The 20,843-nt window shown below is 40.4% G+C and overlaps 1 protein-coding gene across 1 annotated transcript; it reads right to left on the bottom strand.

Annotated features, from left to right (window-relative positions):
- Positions 1-1,759: 1,759 nt before the first annotated feature.
- LOC308075900 (piwi-like protein 1) lies at positions 1,760-17,831 on the bottom strand (the record flags this gene model as incomplete). Its single annotated transcript, XM_080415887.1, has 20 exons — positions 1,760-1,876; positions 2,997-3,144; positions 3,666-3,791; positions 5,595-5,748; positions 5,853-5,923; positions 6,449-6,552; positions 6,997-7,197; positions 8,253-8,325; positions 8,536-8,723; positions 9,239-9,353; positions 9,613-9,730; positions 10,150-10,276; positions 10,569-10,677; positions 10,983-11,180; positions 11,506-11,586; positions 13,864-13,985; positions 14,488-14,698; positions 15,310-15,442; positions 16,350-16,458; positions 17,763-17,831. The coding sequence occupies 20 exons, from the start codon at positions 17,829-17,831 to the stop codon at positions 1,760-1,762; spliced, it is 2,574 nt and encodes an 857-aa protein (XP_080272013.1).
- Positions 17,832-20,843: the final 3,012 nt, after the last annotated feature.

Below are 20,843 nucleotides of genomic sequence, written 5' to 3'. Positions count from 1 at the left end.
TTGCCAGATTGTGTGAGAGAAATAAGCAACCAGGTCTATGAAAACAAGCCCAAAAGAAGCGACTATGATACATAAGCACTTTAAACCTATTTGAAAATAGCCGACGCGTTGTGAGCTTGTAGATCTGCTATTTTCATCTAGAAGGAAATGTGTAATATTTTTTGAAACATTTTAACACCACAAATCTTGTATGGGGTCCCTGGCATAACATATTTTCAGATGGGGGTCCGCAGAGAAATAATATTAATTTGGGGGTCCTCCGGTCCTTCACTTGAAAATGTTTGAGAAACACTGGTTTAAACAACATTAGGAAGCCCAAATAAGCAACTACCAATATTTACAAGCAACTTCACAGAAAAACAAGCTCCAAGTCGCTTATAATAAGCCGACATGGCAACACTGTATGTGCGTCTTTGCACGAGAAGCGGGAGGCGGGGCCGAGCGAGGCAGCGACCCCCAACACCCCACCCACACACACCAGCAAAGTCAGCCTTATTCAACCACTACACTTATACCCCACATGAGTAACTGGAGTCCCTCAGGGCTCAATACTAGTGTATTTTCTGTTTTCTGTTATGGGGAAAGCTTACGCTGAAAATAATCGACTATCTGCTATTTTCATCGAATGCTTGGCCACAATAACGATGCTGGGGTTTAAGTGGTTAACCAGTTACGCCTACGTTGCCAAATGCCAATATAATTGTATTGAAAAGATATTGATATACAATGAAAGTGAAACCCCACCATAAGAGATCATTAACAACTTATTCTAGATGTCCAATAAACAGAGTTACTTTACAGAAAACACTTCCAAGTCAAGTCTGGGTTCTGAATATCTGGAGGATGTTCCTTCCTGTAAAGTATCACTAAACCCCTCCTCTTGGAGGGGCAAATGAGCAAAGATACATTCTCAATTCCAAATCATCTTTATAGAGGAAACAGTAGTAGGATTATTAACCTCGAAAGTGTTTGCATTTTATAGTGCTTAGTCATGTTCGTAAATATGAGTTTTCAGTGCTCTAGTAGTTTAGGCTCCCTCAACATTTGGTGTAGAGGGAAATATTAGAGACCTTGGGAATCCTACCCCAGTCAATTAAGTATAGGGTTTACGTGGTTTAAATACCCTGACAATCAGATTCAACAAGAATTTATTCTCTCCAAGATTCAAAATTAAAAACACCTAAAGCCAATTTATGCGTCTTCATACAATGAAGTATAAATCAGGCTCATTTGTCACATTATATGCCAGACTATGCTACAAAATAAACATCAATTTCTAATAATCATGGTCAATGAAAAATATGTGACAACATCTAGGGTAGGTGCCAGCATCTTTTTTTATTTGTGTACAAATGTTTATCTCAAAACACGTCAGAATCGAACCCATGTCGATGCTCACTAACATGAACATGGTTCGGGAACATAACAGGGGAGCCACCGGGCACCCTTACACTCTAATGAAATATAAAAATATAAAATAAACATAAGCTGTTCCCTTCTGTCACAGCCAAAATGAAAACAATTATAACTACGGTAGTAACTAAAATAAATACTGTAACAGTAGTAAATAACATGTAAATAAAACTGTAGCTACACTAATAAAACAATGGGTTTAAGCCTCCAATGGTCACCATACAAATACAACTTCAAGCAACCTACAACAAACCTACTAATAAAACAAACAGGTACGCAATGTGCGTAGGCTCAATGCCCTCTCCATATGTTCTTCCTCACTGGTAGAACATCCATCTGTTCTTCCTCACAGGTAGAACAGGTAATCATCCAGGTGAATGCTAGGCTGCCTGTGGATGCTCTGACCCACCAGGAAAGCCATCTTGTGTGCGTACTGGCAGGGAGCTGGAACTGCAATGATGCCCTGAAAGCAAAATACAGGTTATACACTTAAAAGATATTCATATATTCTCAGTTCTGTGGCGCCAAGGTTCAACAGTGCAGCGTTGCCGGTTGAGTGCAGGCAGAACCGAGAGAAGTACACCAAATCAACTATAGAACAGTGCACACGTCTGCATGTGTAGTTACAGACTAGTACCACCCTTGCTCCATTCGGATCTGTGCGGTTCAAATGATCAATTGTAGCGCAATCATAGCTGCGGTAACTATGGGTGCCCCCCCCCCCTCCTCAGGCAGGAGGTTGAGAATTGACGAATATGGGGAGAAAGGAAAAAGGGAGGAAATAATGGGGCCGAGTTGGAAAAGAAAAGAAAATGGGTCTATTATAGAAACATCTATACTTAAACTAAAACTACACCTTTTTAGTTTTTATCATCATCACGAATCAGCCGTCTGTCCGCCGTTTGGTATTTACTTTATGTGCGGGGCGCACAAGCTTCATTGAGTGGTTGTTTTACAACATGGCACAGAAACAAATTGTTTCTACCACCTGTATGTGTAAATGAAAAGCCTCAGCCGGAGTCTATCGAGTTGTTGACATGAGGGAATTCATTACCATCACCCCAGAGCGCAAGAGCACATTTGGAATATTGTACGGTAACTGCTCATATATTTGGTTAAAAGCTCTATTGTACTGTAATTAGTATTAGCCTGGCTATTGGGTTTTGTAAGGAAGAAATTGTTCTCGGCTGTGTGTAAAGTTTATCATTAAGCAATAAGCAACATGTTTTGCTGCTGTGCCAAACAGTGTTTATGTTCTGATGGGCTGCCATGCCAACTGCTATAGCCTACTGGGGAGTAGTTCCCACGGCTATGGGTGTAATGAAAAACTGCGACTGGTGTTTTCTAGCTGTCTGGGCCTTAAGAGACGTCTGCCAGGACTTGCTTTACTTTTCTAGGCATTATCCAATTAATTTCCATAATTAACAAACTTACCAGGGTATATGCCATGCACAGAAGATATTGATGTAGTAAGCTTAAATTACAGTTGCAGACAGTGTATCTGTGGTTAACATAATCAGACATTGTGGCCAGTCAACAGAACGTCTTGCATTTAAGGCAGTCAAGCAGGAAGTTGCAGTTACCTGCCAGTTGTAGTACATGTGGCAGAGTTTGTAGGTCAGTCGCTGCATGTGGTCAGGCTTCAGTCCACTGGTGTCGTACACCACATTGTAGTGGGTAGGAGACACACTTCCCATGCGAACGGCCTGGCTCACAATGTAAAAGTCGTACCTGGGAGGATTTTTTTAACAGAATTTTAGAATTCAACGGAAATGATTTTGTGTAACAGTGTTCAGGGTGGAGGGAGATGGTTGGGTACACAAGTGTTTTTTTTTATTTTTCGTTTGCTACAGCAATCAACCCTCATCAATTAATCTTTGTTAACCACTAAAACCCTATACATCTTATGGTCCCCCCCCCTTTTCGCTCTACACCATAGATCTGCAAGATCACAATGCTTGATCGAGCTTGTAGATCTGCCATTTTTGCCAAACGTTAGCACAAGAACAGGGACGCTATGGTTCAACTATGAAAGGACAGAAATGTGGATCATGTGAGAAGCACTATGGATGCCTGCAATGTCAATCCCCCTCCCAAAAAAAAGATTATAAACAAACACTGACAGTTTCACTGTAGTGTAGCTGGTGGGTTTTGGGAAATACCAGCCGCTTTTTGTTGTGGTCTGTAGACTTTAGATTTAGTTCCCCACCTCACATAGTTTAGCGACATACTGATGAGTAGAGAGAACTTACCACTCGGGTCTGGTGACATCTGTGTCAACAACAGTTCCCGGGGGAGGGTTGGTCAGCTTGCCATTCATGTAGGCGAAGAACCTGGAGGAGATGCGCTTCTTCACCACCACCACAGTCAACTTGGGCCTAGAACAGAAGACCAAGGTTGGAGATGGAGATCAAAATAAAAAAGAGGCTGCACACTCGTAGCCACAATGCATAATGTGTATTAAAACCAACGTTTTGACCAGAGGTCTTTTTCAGGGTTTCAACAAGGACAGGCAAGGGAACAGGACACAGATGAGTACCATTAGAGGGGGAGGGGTCCTCAAATCAAAGCGCCCTGGGGTGGGAGGGGCAAGTAATTAATCAGGCACAAACAATCACTACTACACAAAAATACATTTAAGAATACCCTTTGAAATGTCAAACAGACATCGAATCTAAATATCAGGAGAATAAACAGCACAATGTACCATCTCACAATAAAGTGATGTGAATTTGAAACAATATAATTAGAAACACAGGGCAGATAACTAGCCTGGCCAAATTAAGGTGGAACCTAGCAACAGCGTTCTGGGACCCCTCTATTGTTAGTCATTCTGCTGATAAGGGGCGGTGCTGTGGCAATTCTGAGATTACACAGCAGAACGCTGTTTTTGTCGCATTCCTAAGCCAATAATTTGATGACTGGGTCATCGGTCAATAGGAGACTCAGTAGAAGACTCTCTCCTACTGTTTGAGTCTCGCTGGTCATCCAATTATAGGCTTAGGAATGTGTCAAAAACAAAAAATCTTTCATGAATTCAAGGCTTCATGGGGTGTTTAATTGATAGAAAATAAGATTTGTTTTTGGTGAACTACTCCTTTTAGGGAATTATCTTATGCACCAGGAAAGGGGTCATTACATAATCTATTGTCCTTATGATAAATATGTGGGTTAAGACCACACATGTCCTCAAGACACGCATAGCAGAACATCTGTTTTGATTATCTCGTTTCACATCACTTTGTTATAGATACTAGATTGTGCCGTTATTCTCCGGGTATTTAGATGATGTTTGTCTGACATTACTAAGTGTATTTTTAATATTGAATCTTATCAATTTGGGCTAATTACTCACCCCTCCTACTGTACCTCAGGGCACTTTGGTAATGATACTCGCCTGTGTCCTGTCCCCTATAAATATGAGTACCTTACTGGTCCTCGTTTAAACCCTGAAGACAACCTCCAGTCAAAACATTGGTTTTAATAAACATTCTGCATTGTGACTACGAGTATGCCACCTCTTCTTTTTGGTTTTTAAGTTTTATACTGTGGTCAACACCTCCACTCTACTGGTGGGAGCCCCTCCTTTTTGCACATCTCCCTAGAGATGGAGACCAGAAACTGTTTTGAGCATTTCATACAGCACATCTGTCAAATAAACAGATTCTAGATGTTTGTTATTCAGTACGTAATGAACTAGTTCGTTTAGTCCCTACAGGCTTCTGTAAGTTGAGAGCTGGTTTTCTGGAGTGTAATTAGTTTGACTTACGTTGGAGTGGTTGGCTCACTGAAAGAAAGCTCCAAGCAAAATGGCTGCCAAGTGGGGTCAGCCGCAAAGCTTCTTTCCTATTGGTTTAATACCCGGTCAGTGTTCGAAGTTGAACTCAAACCTTTTAACTCATTGCACTTTACACGCTTCACAGCCGTCAACCAGCTGCCAATGGGACGCTCCACCCTTTGCTCCCATAGAATGACATTAACAGGGAAGCTGACACTTCTGACGCGTATGAAGCACATGTGACCGTGCCTTAAATTGTATACAATTATCCTACCAATGTCTCTGCTTATCTCTTTTTTTGGGACTACTCATAGTTGGAAGACTAGAAGCAAAGCCAACAATACTTATAAGGCAGAAGACTTTGGCCTTCAAAGTTCTAACTTTAGCCATTCAAAGTTCTTACATGTAGTCAGTCCCCATCGTCCTGATGGAATCCTTGAGCTGTTCAACCTCATAATCCACCACGGTTGCCAGCATCCCGTCTCCCACTCCATCTCGATACACGATGATGCGGGCAGGCAGGAAGTTGTTGAACTTGTAGTAGTCCTTGAGTGCACCTGAAAAACAAATTCCATCTCACAAATTAGGCTGAATCAGATGATTGAAGGCACAGAGTCAGCCTCGAATGCAAAGGCAGAACATTTAAATAAGCTTAAAGTACCGATGAAGGCCATCTTCAATCCATCGATGAGTTCCTGTCCTCTGTCCTGCAGAACACACTTGGAGTACCACCTATTCAAGAACACAGATATATCATAAGACAAGAATGCCACCTATCCGACAGCACAGATATCATTTAATTTAATATTCGACATGTTACAGCACAGACACACAAATTGATTATTTTGGCAAGAACACCAAGCACAGTTTGACCTCCTCACTATTGGTTGATTATGATATTGGTAATCTAGGAATGGAAGCAGCGGCACATGTGAAACCTTCTGGAGAAGACTGTCACCTAAATAGTAACCTTTTCTCATTCACAACACCCCAGTTTCCAGAGCCTGCTCAACTACGAGTTGCATAAAGCAGGTATGGAAAAACAAAACAAAGCATGTGTTAAGAGTTATATTATTAGCAGGGGTGCAACACCAAAAATGGCAGATCTGCAATCTCACGTGTTTTCTCGCATGTTATGAGCTTGTAGAGCAGCTATTTTGATAATAAAATAAAAGCCTGTGCCTCTCGATTAATCAAGAAAGTTATCAATTGAATAATCGCTAATAAAGATAATTAGACCCCATATACTGTACAAACCTGGTCATGCCATTGTTCAGACTGGCCACCAGAGCACCAATAGATCTCTTCCCAGCAGTGGTGTCGTGGTAGCTGTCGATTCCTACAATCATCAGCTGCTTGAGCTACAACAACGGAGAAGTGTAATGTTTCAGAAGTTGTGTTAATCCATTCAATCCAGGAACGCATACTGTGTAATTTTAGATTTGTTTTAACTATAACCATTATTTTATACTTTTCTTATGTCAAGGACCACCCAAAATGATTGTCTTTTTATATATATATATATATATATATATATATATATATATATATATATATATATATATATATATATATATATATATATACACACACACACAGATTTGCACACATTTTCACGATTCTTTCCCCAAAAATAGCAGTTTAAAGCTCATAGCCGCGCTTTGACCTTGTATATCTGCTATTTTTGAATAGCCAAAGAAATATTAAGTGAGACAGATGCATTCCCGGATTGAATAGGTTAACAGGTATGAATGCAACTTGTGAAAACATCAAATGATTGATTGCATGTGACAGCAGGGACTAACCGGGATCTCCACACTCCACAGCTCTCCTCCCATCTTGCAGGCCATCTGCAGCGCGATCTTGGTGGCTACGGTCATGAGGGCCTGTGGGCGGCTGAGAGTGCGAGCCACCACACACTGACTAGGGGTGGGGCAGTCCACACAGAGGAACTTCTTGACACTGTCGTATTTGTCCTTCTTATTGGTGGGGAGGACCACTACCACCTATGAGAGAGTACATCAAGACGAGTCGACACTGGCTCAACAGCTATAGGTTCATGTTATGGGTACAGAGTTGCCTCATTCCAGTGCAACAAGTCTCCTTAACTTAATTTTACCCAGGGACATCTGTTTGGAATTATTACCCATTATTATTTTTACCCAAATATAAAGGAAAACTTCTGGGCTAATTAGCGAAACTCTGAGGTCCTCCAATGTTAATACTAATCCCATGTGAATAGACATCTCAGTAATTTGAGTAATTTTCTTTTGCCTCGTCCTTGAGTAGAAAGGATGCCGTTGAGACGTGTTTCAGCTTTTTGAACGTGTGATCAACCATAGTTCATCCATGGAGGCCAGTGTGTACATTATCTGCTCTCGGGAGATCAGAATCTCATGGATCACAAGATCATGATTACTTACAAATAATCGCTATATTTGTTAGCCTGGGTGACAGGTGCGTTCAAATGCAGAATCTGTGACATCAGCTATTTGGAACGTTAATCGACTTGTATAGCATTACTGATCCTCATCATTCCTTTTAACTTCCTTACCTATATATTCCTTCAAGACTGTTATCAAGCATAATTTCTGTCAACATTCTTTAGTTCTTATGTATGTTGCGGTCATCTTTTAGGATTCCTAGGAAGGCCACGTGACAAGACAGGTTGTTTTTCTTTGGCCTCTTCAGCACATCATCTTTCTTTTTCGTTATTGTACCGTAGTATTTTTTCTCATGTTTTTAACTATGTGCAAATAAACTACACTAAAACTAAAACTTAAGTGGGATTCTTAGCCAATAAAAATGCTCTGCTGGAATTACTGGAGTAATGCATAATAATTCCAATTACAGGATGTCTGTCCTCTTTGAATGACATACCCTCCAGAATATGACTTTACATTTACAGTCATGCAAACCTTACTAATGTGGTCAGTGTGTCGTCACTAATCAATTTGAATATTTTCATGATTAGTTGATATATAAAACAATTATGAAAGACCGTTGATTATTTGAATTAATTTAACAGAATCGTAAAAGAAAGGATAGTTGCAATACTTACCATCTGAGTGTCCTGTGTCACATTCTGTTGCAGAGCTCTGAGGAGAGCCTCCTGCCGATCCTCATAATCCACCCTTTAAAAAGGAAACATAACAGTTTAATGTGACATACGTAAAAACACAAATGACATAATTATGCATGTTAACATCTTGGTATGTTGTGACAGCTTACAAGATTTTTGTAAAACAGACTGTCCCACAAACTTTGGAATTTGTAACGTCTGCAATTTAAAGACACAACTGACACCATGTGGACAAAAACACACTTGCACTTCAGTAACTCACATAGTCGGTCTGTCCAGCTGGATGCCCAAAGGACCGGAGACCTTGCAGAGGGTCTGCACCAGGGACTGGGCCTCATTGCTGTTGCGTCTGGTGCAGAACAATGTCCACTTACGCAGAGGGGTGCAGCTGATGATAGGCAGCCCACGCATCTCTCTGGACCAATCGGCTTGCATGGGGTTGTAGTCGTACTGAGTTGAAAACAAAAACATAAGCAGTTTTGTCCCAGCTTACCACTTCCTCAACATTCTGAACAGAGTTTCAACAAGTTCTAAACCCAATTCAGAGTTAGTCTCACGCCCCTACATGCTCACAATGCAGCACGGATAAAACGTGTTGTGAGCTTGTAGACCATCATGTGGAGCACAAATTAGGCTTCGGATAGCGTTTCATTGATGAAATTGATGAAAACTTTATCTCAAGATTATTGTGAATAATTAAGTCCCATTTTCTACTGCAGACAAGGTCAAGGTTGAACATTTACTGACATTCTTTGAATTGTTTGGCCTATGACATGCCCAAAATAGGGATGCCAGGTACATGTCTAATATAATTTATAATAACTACATTAAGTAATATTAGTACAAAGTGGATAGTTTCCAAAGAAGAAGGGAAAGGACTGATGACATTTTCCATTCTCTTCCAGATTTCTTGCACAATGCTTCCTGACCAAAACTATGAGCCAAAGCTGGTCGTTTTTTTTTACCGAGCGGGAACCCTGGAAAATCCTCTCAGACTGGAGGACTCTGCCCTTCAAGTTCAGGAGCTCTTTATCGAAGTTGAGACCCCAGGTGTTCAGCTCCGTCTGGGCTTCAGGGTTCCTTAAAAAAAAAAAGAAAAAAAAGGAGGTTGGTTCTAAAGTAAACTGCTAGGACACTGATGCTCATGAAAAACAGACTTGCAAAAATAAACGTTTTGAAAATAGCTTAAGTCATCTTTTTGGTGATTCTTATGACTCTGTTGTCTGCTAGAACTGCCATTCCCAGAATTGGAAGTACCGTTGCACTCATGTACCAGGATTGTAAAATAATAACTCTTGTACACGTGCCTGCTATCATAAAATATATGAGTGTGACCTACTTTTGAATTTGGTTTACAAAAGAGTTGAGGCGTGCCTCTCGCTGTTCTGGGCTCAGTCTGGTCTGAGCGGACAAGTCCTTCATGATGTTGAAGTCGGCACGCATCTTGTCGGTCAGACCTGTGGGTAATGGCATTCTGGTTTTAAAGGCAATTTTTCTATATTCTTTATGCTATAAAGGTGCGCCAAAGTGCATGCATTGACAGTAGTCAACGGTATTGTCTATGCTTGCACACTGGCACAAATATATCTAACAAAACCATTATTCAGATTAGCTGCAGCTGCGTTCCTTACATCACTGGGTACTGTAAGGTTAGCCTACCATGTTTTTACCTTTCTGTGCTGGAAAACAAACCTTTAGCCTTGGCTTTCTTGCCCCTTTAACCCCATAACGGGAGTCCCCCAGGGCTCTATACTGGGTGCGCTACTTCCCCCCACCCCCCCTCAACAACAAATTTTTCACCAAATATTAGCCCCTGAATAGGGATGTTAGGGTTCAAGTGGTAATGGAGATGAAAGTGGCGTGAAGGAGCTGGTACCTGTGAGGAAGCAGAGTTCAGGGACCAGCATGGCGGGTCCAGGGTCTGGTGCCCCAGCAGGACCTCTCCTCTTCAGCTGGCTGACCAGCAACGCCTGGTCATTGCAGCGGATGTCCAGCCCATATTGCTGAAGAAAGATTTAATGATTTAATTAGTAAAGTGTAGACCTTTTAAAACAGTACACGGACGGTCCATGAGTTGATGTCACAACAAACAATAATAATCTGTGCTTGCTGTCAAGTTTTATGCGTTTACAAATCAAATGTGTCCATTATATCTTCATGCAAATTATGGCCCTGCTCGAACAAAATCAGTTGCTGACAGCACATTTACACTTTACAAAACTTGATTGTTGGTGTTCTATAATGCTACTACTTATGATGGTGCCCTATTAATGTGTTGACAGCTGGAAAACTTACTGTCTTGTAGTAGTCGGCGAAGGAGATCTCAGTGTCTGCTCTGGTGAACGTGTTGTTTGGAGTGTGATCCCATGCAATGTCATCAATCCTGTACGTTTTATTGTTGTACCTGTGGAAAGTAAGAATATATGGGATTTCTGCAGAAATACATCAGTGGATTATAGAAACTCAGTAGCATCCATTTCAGGTGAAGATGTATCGTTACCATTTCCAAAAATAGCAGATCTAAAAGCTTACAACTGAGCTTGTAGCTCTGCTATTTTGATCATTTATTTCAAGTACAAAATAGGGCATACGTGGTTAAAACCAGGAAAAGCCAACTACAGACGATATGAACTCATATGACGATATTCAGCAACCTAAATCAATTTGTCTGCCAAAAGTACATCAGAACACCTTGGAAGCTCCTCTTACTTTGTGAGGACGATGAGGCCGACCAGCTCCTTGGTGCATGACTCCTTGAAGCGCTGCATGCCATGCAGCTGCTTCAGGTTGGTCATAAAGTCCAGAACCGTCTCACTGCGCAGCACCTTGTGGCTCACATCGGCACACATCATGATGCTCGACTCGTACTGCAAGATCGTCGTCTGGTAGCCTGGCCAGATCGTCAATCTGAGAAACATTGTGTTGAAAGGACGAGAGAAAGAAAAACAAGACAATCTAATGTAAACAGTCATGAACAATATTAAGATATTTCATGATCGAAACGTTGAGATCGACAACAGAAGGAGGAGCATTATTTCCAGTGTGCAGATTATATTTTCTCTATGGTTCATACAGCACCTCTGCTGTGGGATGTGGAGTGGATCAGTACCTGTGCTATGGAATGTGGAGTGGATCAGTACCTTTGCTGTGGGATGTGGAGTGGATCAGTACCCGAGCGAGATGTTGAGCGGATCAGTACCTGTGCTGTGTGAGATGTTGAGGGGATCAGTACCTGTGCTGTGGGATGTTGAGGGGATCGTCGGGGTTGTAATAGTGCCGTCCAATCTGCTGCATGTTCAGCATTCTCAGGATCCTAACAAATGTAAGAGTAATCAAGTACTAGAATTACAAAGTGAAGAAATAAGTGCAAAGCAGGGGTGCAACTGCTAATCAATAGTTATCAAAACTTTTCAAAAATAGAAGAAATAGCCTATATACACTAGCTCACAAAGCGTAGCGATGTGACACGCTAAGAAAATTATTGCAGCTCTAATGCAAAGTTGCATTTGTAGGTTTACTGAGCAGGAATGTTCATTTTCACCAACACCAATGTGCTCTGAAGCATAAATGACCCAGTTATACCATCACTTTGACAACACAACTATCATTCCAACTATCAAACTCTTGGTCCCAACATCCACTTAAGCCCCATTTACTTTGTTGTACAATGAATAGCAAAAATAACAGATCTACAAGCTCACAACGCACCATGACGTGTGAAGAGCATGTAGATCTGCCATTTTTGACTTGCCAAAAATAGGGATGCCAGGTTGAAAGTGGTTAACCACATGAACCCTAGCATTCCTAGTCTGGCTATGTCATATAAGCTCTGTGGACATCGCATCCTCAGGCTGTATTACAACAGTTCTGTTGAAGGCATCCTAACAGGCTGTGTCACGGCCTGGTACGGGAACTGCACTGCCCGAGAAAAGATCAGCCTACAGCGAGTAGTGCGATCGGCAGAGCGGATAATGGGAATCGAGCTCCCAGCGCTCCAGGAACTGTACAAAAAGCGGTGCGTGGTCAAAGCCAAGCGCATCATCAAGGACAAGCACCACCCAAGTCACAGACTGTTCAAACCCCTACAACGACCGCGACCGGGCAAGGGGCTCTACCGCAGTATCAAGAGTTCCACCACCAGGTACTGGTGCAGTTTTAATCCGGCTGCTGTCAGAATGCTGAATGGGGCATAAGCCTGAATGAGGCATAGGCCTTGTTCAGCAGCCTGACAACAGGCGGTGCAGACTTCTCTGGTCTCTGGCTCTTCCTGAACACACCTGTGGATTATACCAGGGACAATGACTTGGACTTAGCTCCCCCTCGGACACACCTGTGGACTACACCAGGTACAAATGACTTTTTGTTGCACTCCCTCATGGAGCTACTTGCGGATTATACTAGGGTCAGTCCACCCTAGGTGGACACGCACTGACCTTTTGCACCTAATCCCATGTATAACGCACTGACTTTTTTTTGTCTTTTTATTGTGCTCTTTTCCTCTAAGCACCTTAACGTCCATATGTATATCATGCACAGTATAAGTATAACATGCACAGTATACAATACATTGCTGCTATGCTCAGGCACCTTTAGTTTTTTTTTGTTTTTTATTATCTCAGGTACTTTGTAAATATGTAGATAACTTGTCTGGCCTTCTGTTGCTCTCTTGTTTTGATCTCCTTCCCACTTGCCCCCCACCCCCTCTTCTTCTCCCACCCCCCCCCCTCTTCTTTCTATGGAAACTAACGTTGCGATGGGAACGATGTACAAAAACAAATTTCACCCACTTTTTTACCTTGTACACCTGTGTTGTGACAATAAAACTGATTCTGCATGACTGTAGTTCCCTTTTCCAGAAGATGGCATTCTCATTTCCTGTTCCAGACACTGGCATTCTCATTTCCTGTTCCAGACGCTAGCATTCTCATTTCCTGTTCCAGACGCTAGCATTCTCATTTCCAGTTCCAGGTCAGTTTCTCAAAGCTTCATTTGATTGGCTCAGTAGCAGATTTGAACTGGAAACACACAATACCTTTATGAGTTTTCCGGTTCAAATCTACTGCTTAGGGTGCATCCACACATGTACGTCAAGTTGACGCTAGGGTTGCCCTTGTTCCGGTTCCGGCCATTTTTGGCCGTTACTCAATGAAAACCGGAACCCGGATATGCTTTTCAGACGGACGTCGGGACGGAACTTCCGATTTTTAACTTAACATGGGAGTGGATGGGACTTCCGAGCGCCAACTTGACGTACTGTGTGGATGCACCCAAAGCCATTCAAATGTGGCAATGATTTAACCGACCAGGAACAGGAAACGGGAATGCCACCTTTCTGCTAAACAGAACTAGTTATGCACAGAGCCAATTAGCCAATTAGAGCAAACATTCGCCAAAAATGGCTTATCAACAAGTTCACCACATGTTGACATGGACTATTCCCCGCTAAGAGATCTGGTGTAGAGGGAGAAATTAGCGCACCAAGAAAATATACCAGTCTATGGTTTAAGTTGGTTAATGCAGCATATCTTCTGTGAACTTGTACAGTGTTATACAATATTGCAGATTAACTTTTTTTTCTTTTAAATCTGACCTTTTAAAGATGATGTTGTAGAACTGAAGGCACCCAGGCGAGGTGGGAGGTAGCTCATTGGTCAGTGTAACGGTTATCTGGACCTTCTCTCCATGCCGGGTCTCGCTGTGAAGCACCGTCTCCTAAACACACCATCAGTAGGACTACATTAGAAGCACCGTCTCCTAAACACTACATTAGAAGCACCGTCTCCTAACACATCATCAGTAGGACTACATTAGAAGCACCGTCTCCTAACACATCATCAGTAGGACTACATTAGAGCTGGGATATATCAACATTATAACCACTATCATTATGGGATAGTCTGGGATTTTGTTTATCATAATGCCTGTGGTAAGGCATAACAGTTGTCTTTTCTTGATTTTTATCAGCCAATGCCATCATTTTATACACATTGCAACGTGTTGTGAACTTGTAGATCAGATATTTCTACCATTTGACAATTGTTTTTATTGTTTTAAGAAAATCACAATATCGAGAGGTATTTGGTCAAAATATTTTTGTTGGACCAATCAGCTGGGCTACATGATCGTTAAGATTCCATTCTTTTTCATTTACTGTTTGAAAAAAAAGTGCAACATTTTTGTGCCAGGTGAGATGTGACTGCTTTGGTTTTAGTACCTTGTTGTGAAGTCTGCGAGGCAGAAAGAGAATGGCCCCGTCGAAGGAGCGTGCATTGCCAAGCGTTTCGTCGTGCTGATAGAGAAGGGCGCTACGCAGGCGGCGGGACTCCATGGGAGGCTTGTAGTCCACGTGGTACTGATACAGAGCCCACTGGGGACGCGATATGATGCGCAAGAAGTTGGCTTTCAACTCAATGACAGAGCCAGTGGTTCCTTGAAAAGCAATCGGTGAACACAGAGAGGAAAAACATAATTAATGGCGTTATGCCTACTGCAGGTGGGTATCGTGTTGTATATAGGGTAGGGTAGTGTATAATTTGAAATATGATGGTTCCAATACCGGTGGTATATGGTTTTCTTTGAAACGGTTCCTATTCCTAAATAATCCAAAACTGCTTAACAGCAGGAGAAAGACTGTTCTTTAAATTGAACGTCTTTCTCTAAACATCTTTTTAGAGCTTTTCAGAATTAGGAACCAAAAGAAAAAAATATATACAAATTAGCATTTATGAATCATGAAACATCACTTTCATCAATTTGTGTTGTTTCTGATAATTTGTTTATTGCTTTATGGATAATTTCTTAAGTTATATTTTCTTAATTTTTATTTGCATGTTGGAGATAAAATGTTATAATTTTAAAAAGTCCTTGGTGCTGAAATTGAGATGACGTCGCCGTCATGTGTGAGCTTTGAAGCGTTACATTCAAATGCACACCCCAATAGTTATGTAGCCATGTGTTCTGCACTTACTGTAAGTTACCTAGAGAAACAATTGTGCATCTTGTGTGTGTATTATTTTTATACAATCATGTCATATACAGACCAGCCTTGCACTCTTTGACATGCTCCATGGACTGTCTGGTGTTCACTCCTGCATCGTGGAAATCGCGGCGACGTCCTCGCTCTCCAATCTTCACCTTCTGGAAGCCCCCAGAGATCTGCAGCACATCCTCTAAAAATTGATAAACAAAAAACAAAAAACTTGCATGACACAAATGACTTGCCTTCTGCTTAGCTATATTTATTTAGCATTTGAACCAGGATAGGATATCATCACAATCTATTTAAGATTTGGGCTCAGTAATGCATGTCATAACACCTATTCTGCAATCCTTTAAAAAGGTAGGGAAAGTTATTTTCTTTGGTCAAAATCAGTGTTAAATAGCTCTATATTCTGAGAGTACTCATTGCTATAGAGTGTTTGTTAAGTAACAGGAGTCTCTTGTCTCTCCCGCTCTTCAATTTGATCCAATCAGGATAGAGAACTCAGTCAAGATACAGATTAAACAAGTGAAATTGGAAGTGGTGACACAAAGAAATGAGCAGAACAAATTGGAACGCTACAAAAAATAAAGCTGATAAATAGGTACTCTCCTGATTTTTTTTCTTCTGTTTATTAACCCATTTAGACCTGAGGCCGATTCTAATAACGCCTTCTAAATCATGACCTATGTTTCCTGAAAAACTTCAAATGTTTATTCAAAATTTACAAAATTATGTGGCTATATACTGTACATGGCAACAACCCCAAAAGGGGTTCCTGTCTTGAAAGGTATAGTTACAAATAGGGTTAAAAAGCTGGAGAGGCGGGGAGACCCCTGTGAGTGAACAAACACTCTATAGCAATGATCAGAATATAGTGCTTTAACCTTTTTATTACAAAACTCTTTTTTTTAACCAAAAAATATCACTTACCCTGGGGACTTAGTTTTCATTATGATCCTATTCAAGAGATTAAACTGATCAAAAATTTCCATGCAAATTTTGACTGATTACATTTTTTAAAGAATGACAACCATCAGTACAAGGCAGCAGAAACACCACAAGAACAGTAGGATACAAGATAAGTCAGACTGCACCTTCTGTAGCTACAGCTCCTGGGGCAGTCTTCTGCCTGCCTCTGCCAACCAGCTCCACCTCAGCAGGAGCAGGAATAAGCGGTGCCAAGTCAGCTTCTTGAGATGGGGTCTTCAAAAAATACATTCATGTCAATGAGTTAGGCTGGCATTAGGGCTGTCACGATTATTAAATTTACTTACAGTAATTAATTGTCATACAAATAATTGTGATTAACGATCCAATTGTGTGGCTTTTAGGCCTTGTGAACTAAAGTGGGAAGGGGAAATCCACCCATTTTCAATATTTAACTATGTCATTAATATAGCATAAAGGAGTTGTGTGGAAATAAGAAAAAATTAAAAAAAAAATTAACATTGCAAAAAAATTTAACATTGCAAAAAAATTAACATTGCAAATTACACTGTGATGACTCATCATGGTGTAATTTGCAATGTTAATTTTTTTGCAATGTTAAATTTTTTTGCAATGTTAATTTTTTTTTTAGTTTTTTCTTATTTCCACACAACTCCTTTATGCTATATTAATGACATAGTTAAATATTGAAAATGGGTGGATTTCCCCTTTAAGTACACAAACAAATGGCCGATACCAATAATCAAAATAAATAATGTATTATTGCCAAAATATGCCATATTCAATATTATATACTCAATTGTTTTTATAAAATAGTGGAAATAGCTGATCTACAAGCTCAGTAGATCTGCTATTTCCACTTTTTTGGAAAATGTTTTAAAACATGTGAACCTTTTTCAACATGGAAACGATTTTGACGATTAAGCAAAATAACTTATCTCACATAATTGCGATTATGTAATAATTGTGACAGGCCTAGCTGGCATCACTCACTACATCACTATTCTGAGCATGTGATAATAGAACATTCAGTGAAAATAGCCAATCTACGAGCTCACAACGTGTTTGTGAAGCGTTGCTTGGAGATTTACAGCAAAGAGGTTTATTGTAGAGGGGGAAAAAAGGAGGGGCCAAGTACAGGCCACTGGGGGACCCGGGTGATATCCCCACCAAAAAAAAAAGAGAACATTTTTGATTCTCCAGTAGGCTACTTTTCTCCAGTTCTAAGAACCAGATTAGAGTGGAACAACTCTATAGTCTCTTTAACAATTAGGCCTGACTACAGTTCCCAGAGTGGGAAGTGCTTATGGATTGTTGTCAACTAGCTGCACAAGTTAAAATGTAGAACACTTGTGCCAACTTGATTGTGTATCATCATCAGCTCAAAATGAGTCAAAATGAGAGTGAATACCAACAAAAGGATTATTGGGGATGACAAAAGGCTGGGAACATAGGCTGGGAACATCTGTATTTATAATAATTACAAGTGCAACGCTTCTGCAAGTCAACTAAACTGATATGTTTGTCATTTTAAACATGTTCTGCAGTGACATCAGTACCATTCCCGGAGCTGCAGTCTCCTGGCCACGTGCTCGGCCCCTGGATCTGGCTCGTGCTCGTCCACTCATTTTGACTTTTTCAATCAAGTTTCAATCCTGCATTTGAAGAACAACATTAAAAAGTTACCACCAGGCTACTAATGCAGTCACAGTTCAGATGTAACATGTAATATATATACCCACATAAAGTTCCTCCTAGTACCAATAAGTTATTGGTACTGGTCAAAGTGTTAATTGGCACCATGTGCTTCACCTGCAACAAGATGGCGCCTGACAAACAAACCAATTTAATTGGCGTTTATTGTTGGAGAAAATATAGCATCTATAAAATAAATGTTCGTATATAACTGTCAAATTGTTAGGTAGGCCTAATTTAAAAAAAGGCTTATTATTCCCATTAAAGCTTCCACACGAAGCCCCAAGGGTTGAAGGCCTGGGTTAACATGAATTTGTTGAATTCATTAAACGAACCAATTTGTGGGTCGCACGCAGACATTTTTATAAATTCCTATTCCTTAACAGCAGGAGAAAGACTGTTCTTTAAATTAAACTTCTTTCTCTAAACATCTTTTTAGAGCTTTTCAGAATTAGGAAAATAAAGAAAACACATTTTTCATGAATTTGAAACAAATTCAATTATTTTTCAAAAACACGGAAATTCCATAAATTATAAAACAAATGTTTAAGTAGTGAAAATAGCCTAATCTACAAGCTCCTATATATACTATTTTCACTAGTTTGGTTCCTGGGGAGACATCACATTTTCTCTTTTGGGTCGAGCTAAAAAGTTTGGGAACCAATGCATTAAACCATCATTCCATCATTCACCACTCGGTAACTGCTCATTAAAGTACAACATCTTAGTACAACACCCAGGAAAAACAAGTCCTCTTCAAACTGTACCGTGTACATTAATAAAAATTGCCCAACTAACCTTTGAAAACGTGTCTGTCGACTATCCGATCAATGCATGTGATTATGGATCTGCTCCGTCACTCAGTCTGCATCACACACTCCTGTCGAACTCCTTCAATCAGAGACCGAATCACTCATCGTGGTATCACTCCGCAAAATCGTTTCGCACATGCGTTGGCCCCGAAACATGACTGTCATATCATTACCGTCATGGATAAACTTCAACCTGGTGTTTGCACTTTCTCCATTTACGACCCGTACATCTACATAAACGTTCAGATTTCAAATATAAAGTGCTTACCCCATGGCCACGGATGTAAAAAATTATGTACGGGTTCTCAAGAAGTACCCGTATATTCTGTATTTTTCAATAAAAAGCATTTTAATCCAATTGGTGGCCATTTTCTCATAGAGTTATAATGTATCAGAGTGCAATACACCTCCCAACCGATAGGGTCACGTAGACGAAAGGAAATATATGAAGAAAATTCGGAGAAAATGGCCACAAATCAGATTCAAATGCTTTGTATTGAATAATACGGAATATACGGGTACTTTTGAGGGCCCGTAAATAATTATAACATCGGTGACCATGAAGTAAGCACTTTATATTTCAAATCTGAACATTTATGTAGATGTACAGATCGTAAATAAAGAAAGTGCAAACACCAGGTTGAAGTTCATCCATGACGGTCGTGACAGATGACCGTCGTGTGATCAATGGCTAGCACACACATACACCTACTTTTCAAATGATTTCCCCAATTTGGACAGTAAGCGTTTCTAAATGAATGGAACAGTTATTCATTCGGGTTTTTTTATTTAAGTAAGAAAGTAGTTTTTAAACCAAACAACAAGTTGAAAACGCTGAGCAACTTTGCGCTTGCGAACTACTTTTTCTAGCGTAATGATCACGGCCAACCTACGGTGTTGCCCGGCCTGTGGACAAGCTGAAAAAGAGAACGTCCACCAGAGGGCAGCAAAGCACCTCCACTAAACCTCTTGAAACATTACTCCAGGTAACATATAACCAGAGCCTCCACACATTCACTCACATTTTGTACTTAAGTAAAACATTAAACAAAGTATCAATCAAACTGCAATATATACATACTCTGTTACATGTATAAGTCCGGATTTCATTCAAAATGTACTTTAGTAACAGTACAAAAGTATTGGCATCAAAATGTACTTATATAAAGTACAAAAAGTGAAAGTACTCATTATGCAGAATGTAAGCTTTCAAAAATCTTTGGAAAATAGCAGATCTACAAGCTCACAATGCCTCTCATCGCGACGCATTGTGAGCTTGTAGATTGGCTATTTTCAAATGGCCGAAATGTATAGGGTTGAAGTGGTTAATGTATGTTTTGTAATAATAAAAATCTACAAAGTAACTAGTAACGATATTTGGATCCGAGATGTAGTGGAGTAGAAGTAAAAGTATTGGAAATTAGAAATACTCAAGTAAAGTAAAAAAAATACCTCAAAATTGTACTTAAGTAAATTTACTTCGTTACTGGTCTGTTAGTGTTACACGTTAGTGGAACTCAAACTTTTTTTATTTCAAGCGGACCCCCATGGTAAGGACACAGACAGTGTTTTGGTTCCCATGATTATGCATGATTATGCATGCACTTCATGGTATCACAACACCTCCAAGGCCTTAAAAACAAGGCTCCAAACATCCCAAAACAAACTTGTAAGGCTACTTCTTGGCCTCAATCACAGAACCCATCTAACCCCTGCTCATTTTGCTAGGATTGGATGGCTTAGGGTTGAGAACAGAGTACAGCAACTTGCTATGGGCCTGGTCTTCAAGATACACCACAACATTGGGATCCCCCTGTATTTGTCAAAATACTTCCAAAATGTTAATGCAGTCCATGATCATAACACCAGAGGCAGCTCCACAAATCATGTTCAACCCAGATTTGGCTCAACTAAGGGTATGAACTCGTTCTCATGCTATTCATCAAAAATGTGGAATGCCCTACCAAAAGGAGTAAAGGAGTGTAAAACCCTACTCACTTTCAAAACTGCCCTAAAGATACACCTTCAGGAGGCTGCAATTCGAAAATGGCCCCTGTCTAAGTCTTAACCTACCCCCCCTACCCCCCCCCCCCCCTCCTTAATTTTCCTCTTTTGTATATATATTTTTTTTTT

Source organism: Gymnoscopelus braueri (genome assembly GCF_963280865.1).
Source record: "Gymnoscopelus braueri genome assembly, chromosome: 20".
Lineage (NCBI taxonomy): Eukaryota > Metazoa > Chordata > Actinopteri > Myctophiformes > Myctophidae > Gymnoscopelus > Gymnoscopelus braueri.
Note: the sequence above shows the minus strand (reverse complement) of the source record. Positions and strands in the feature narration are given on the sequence as shown.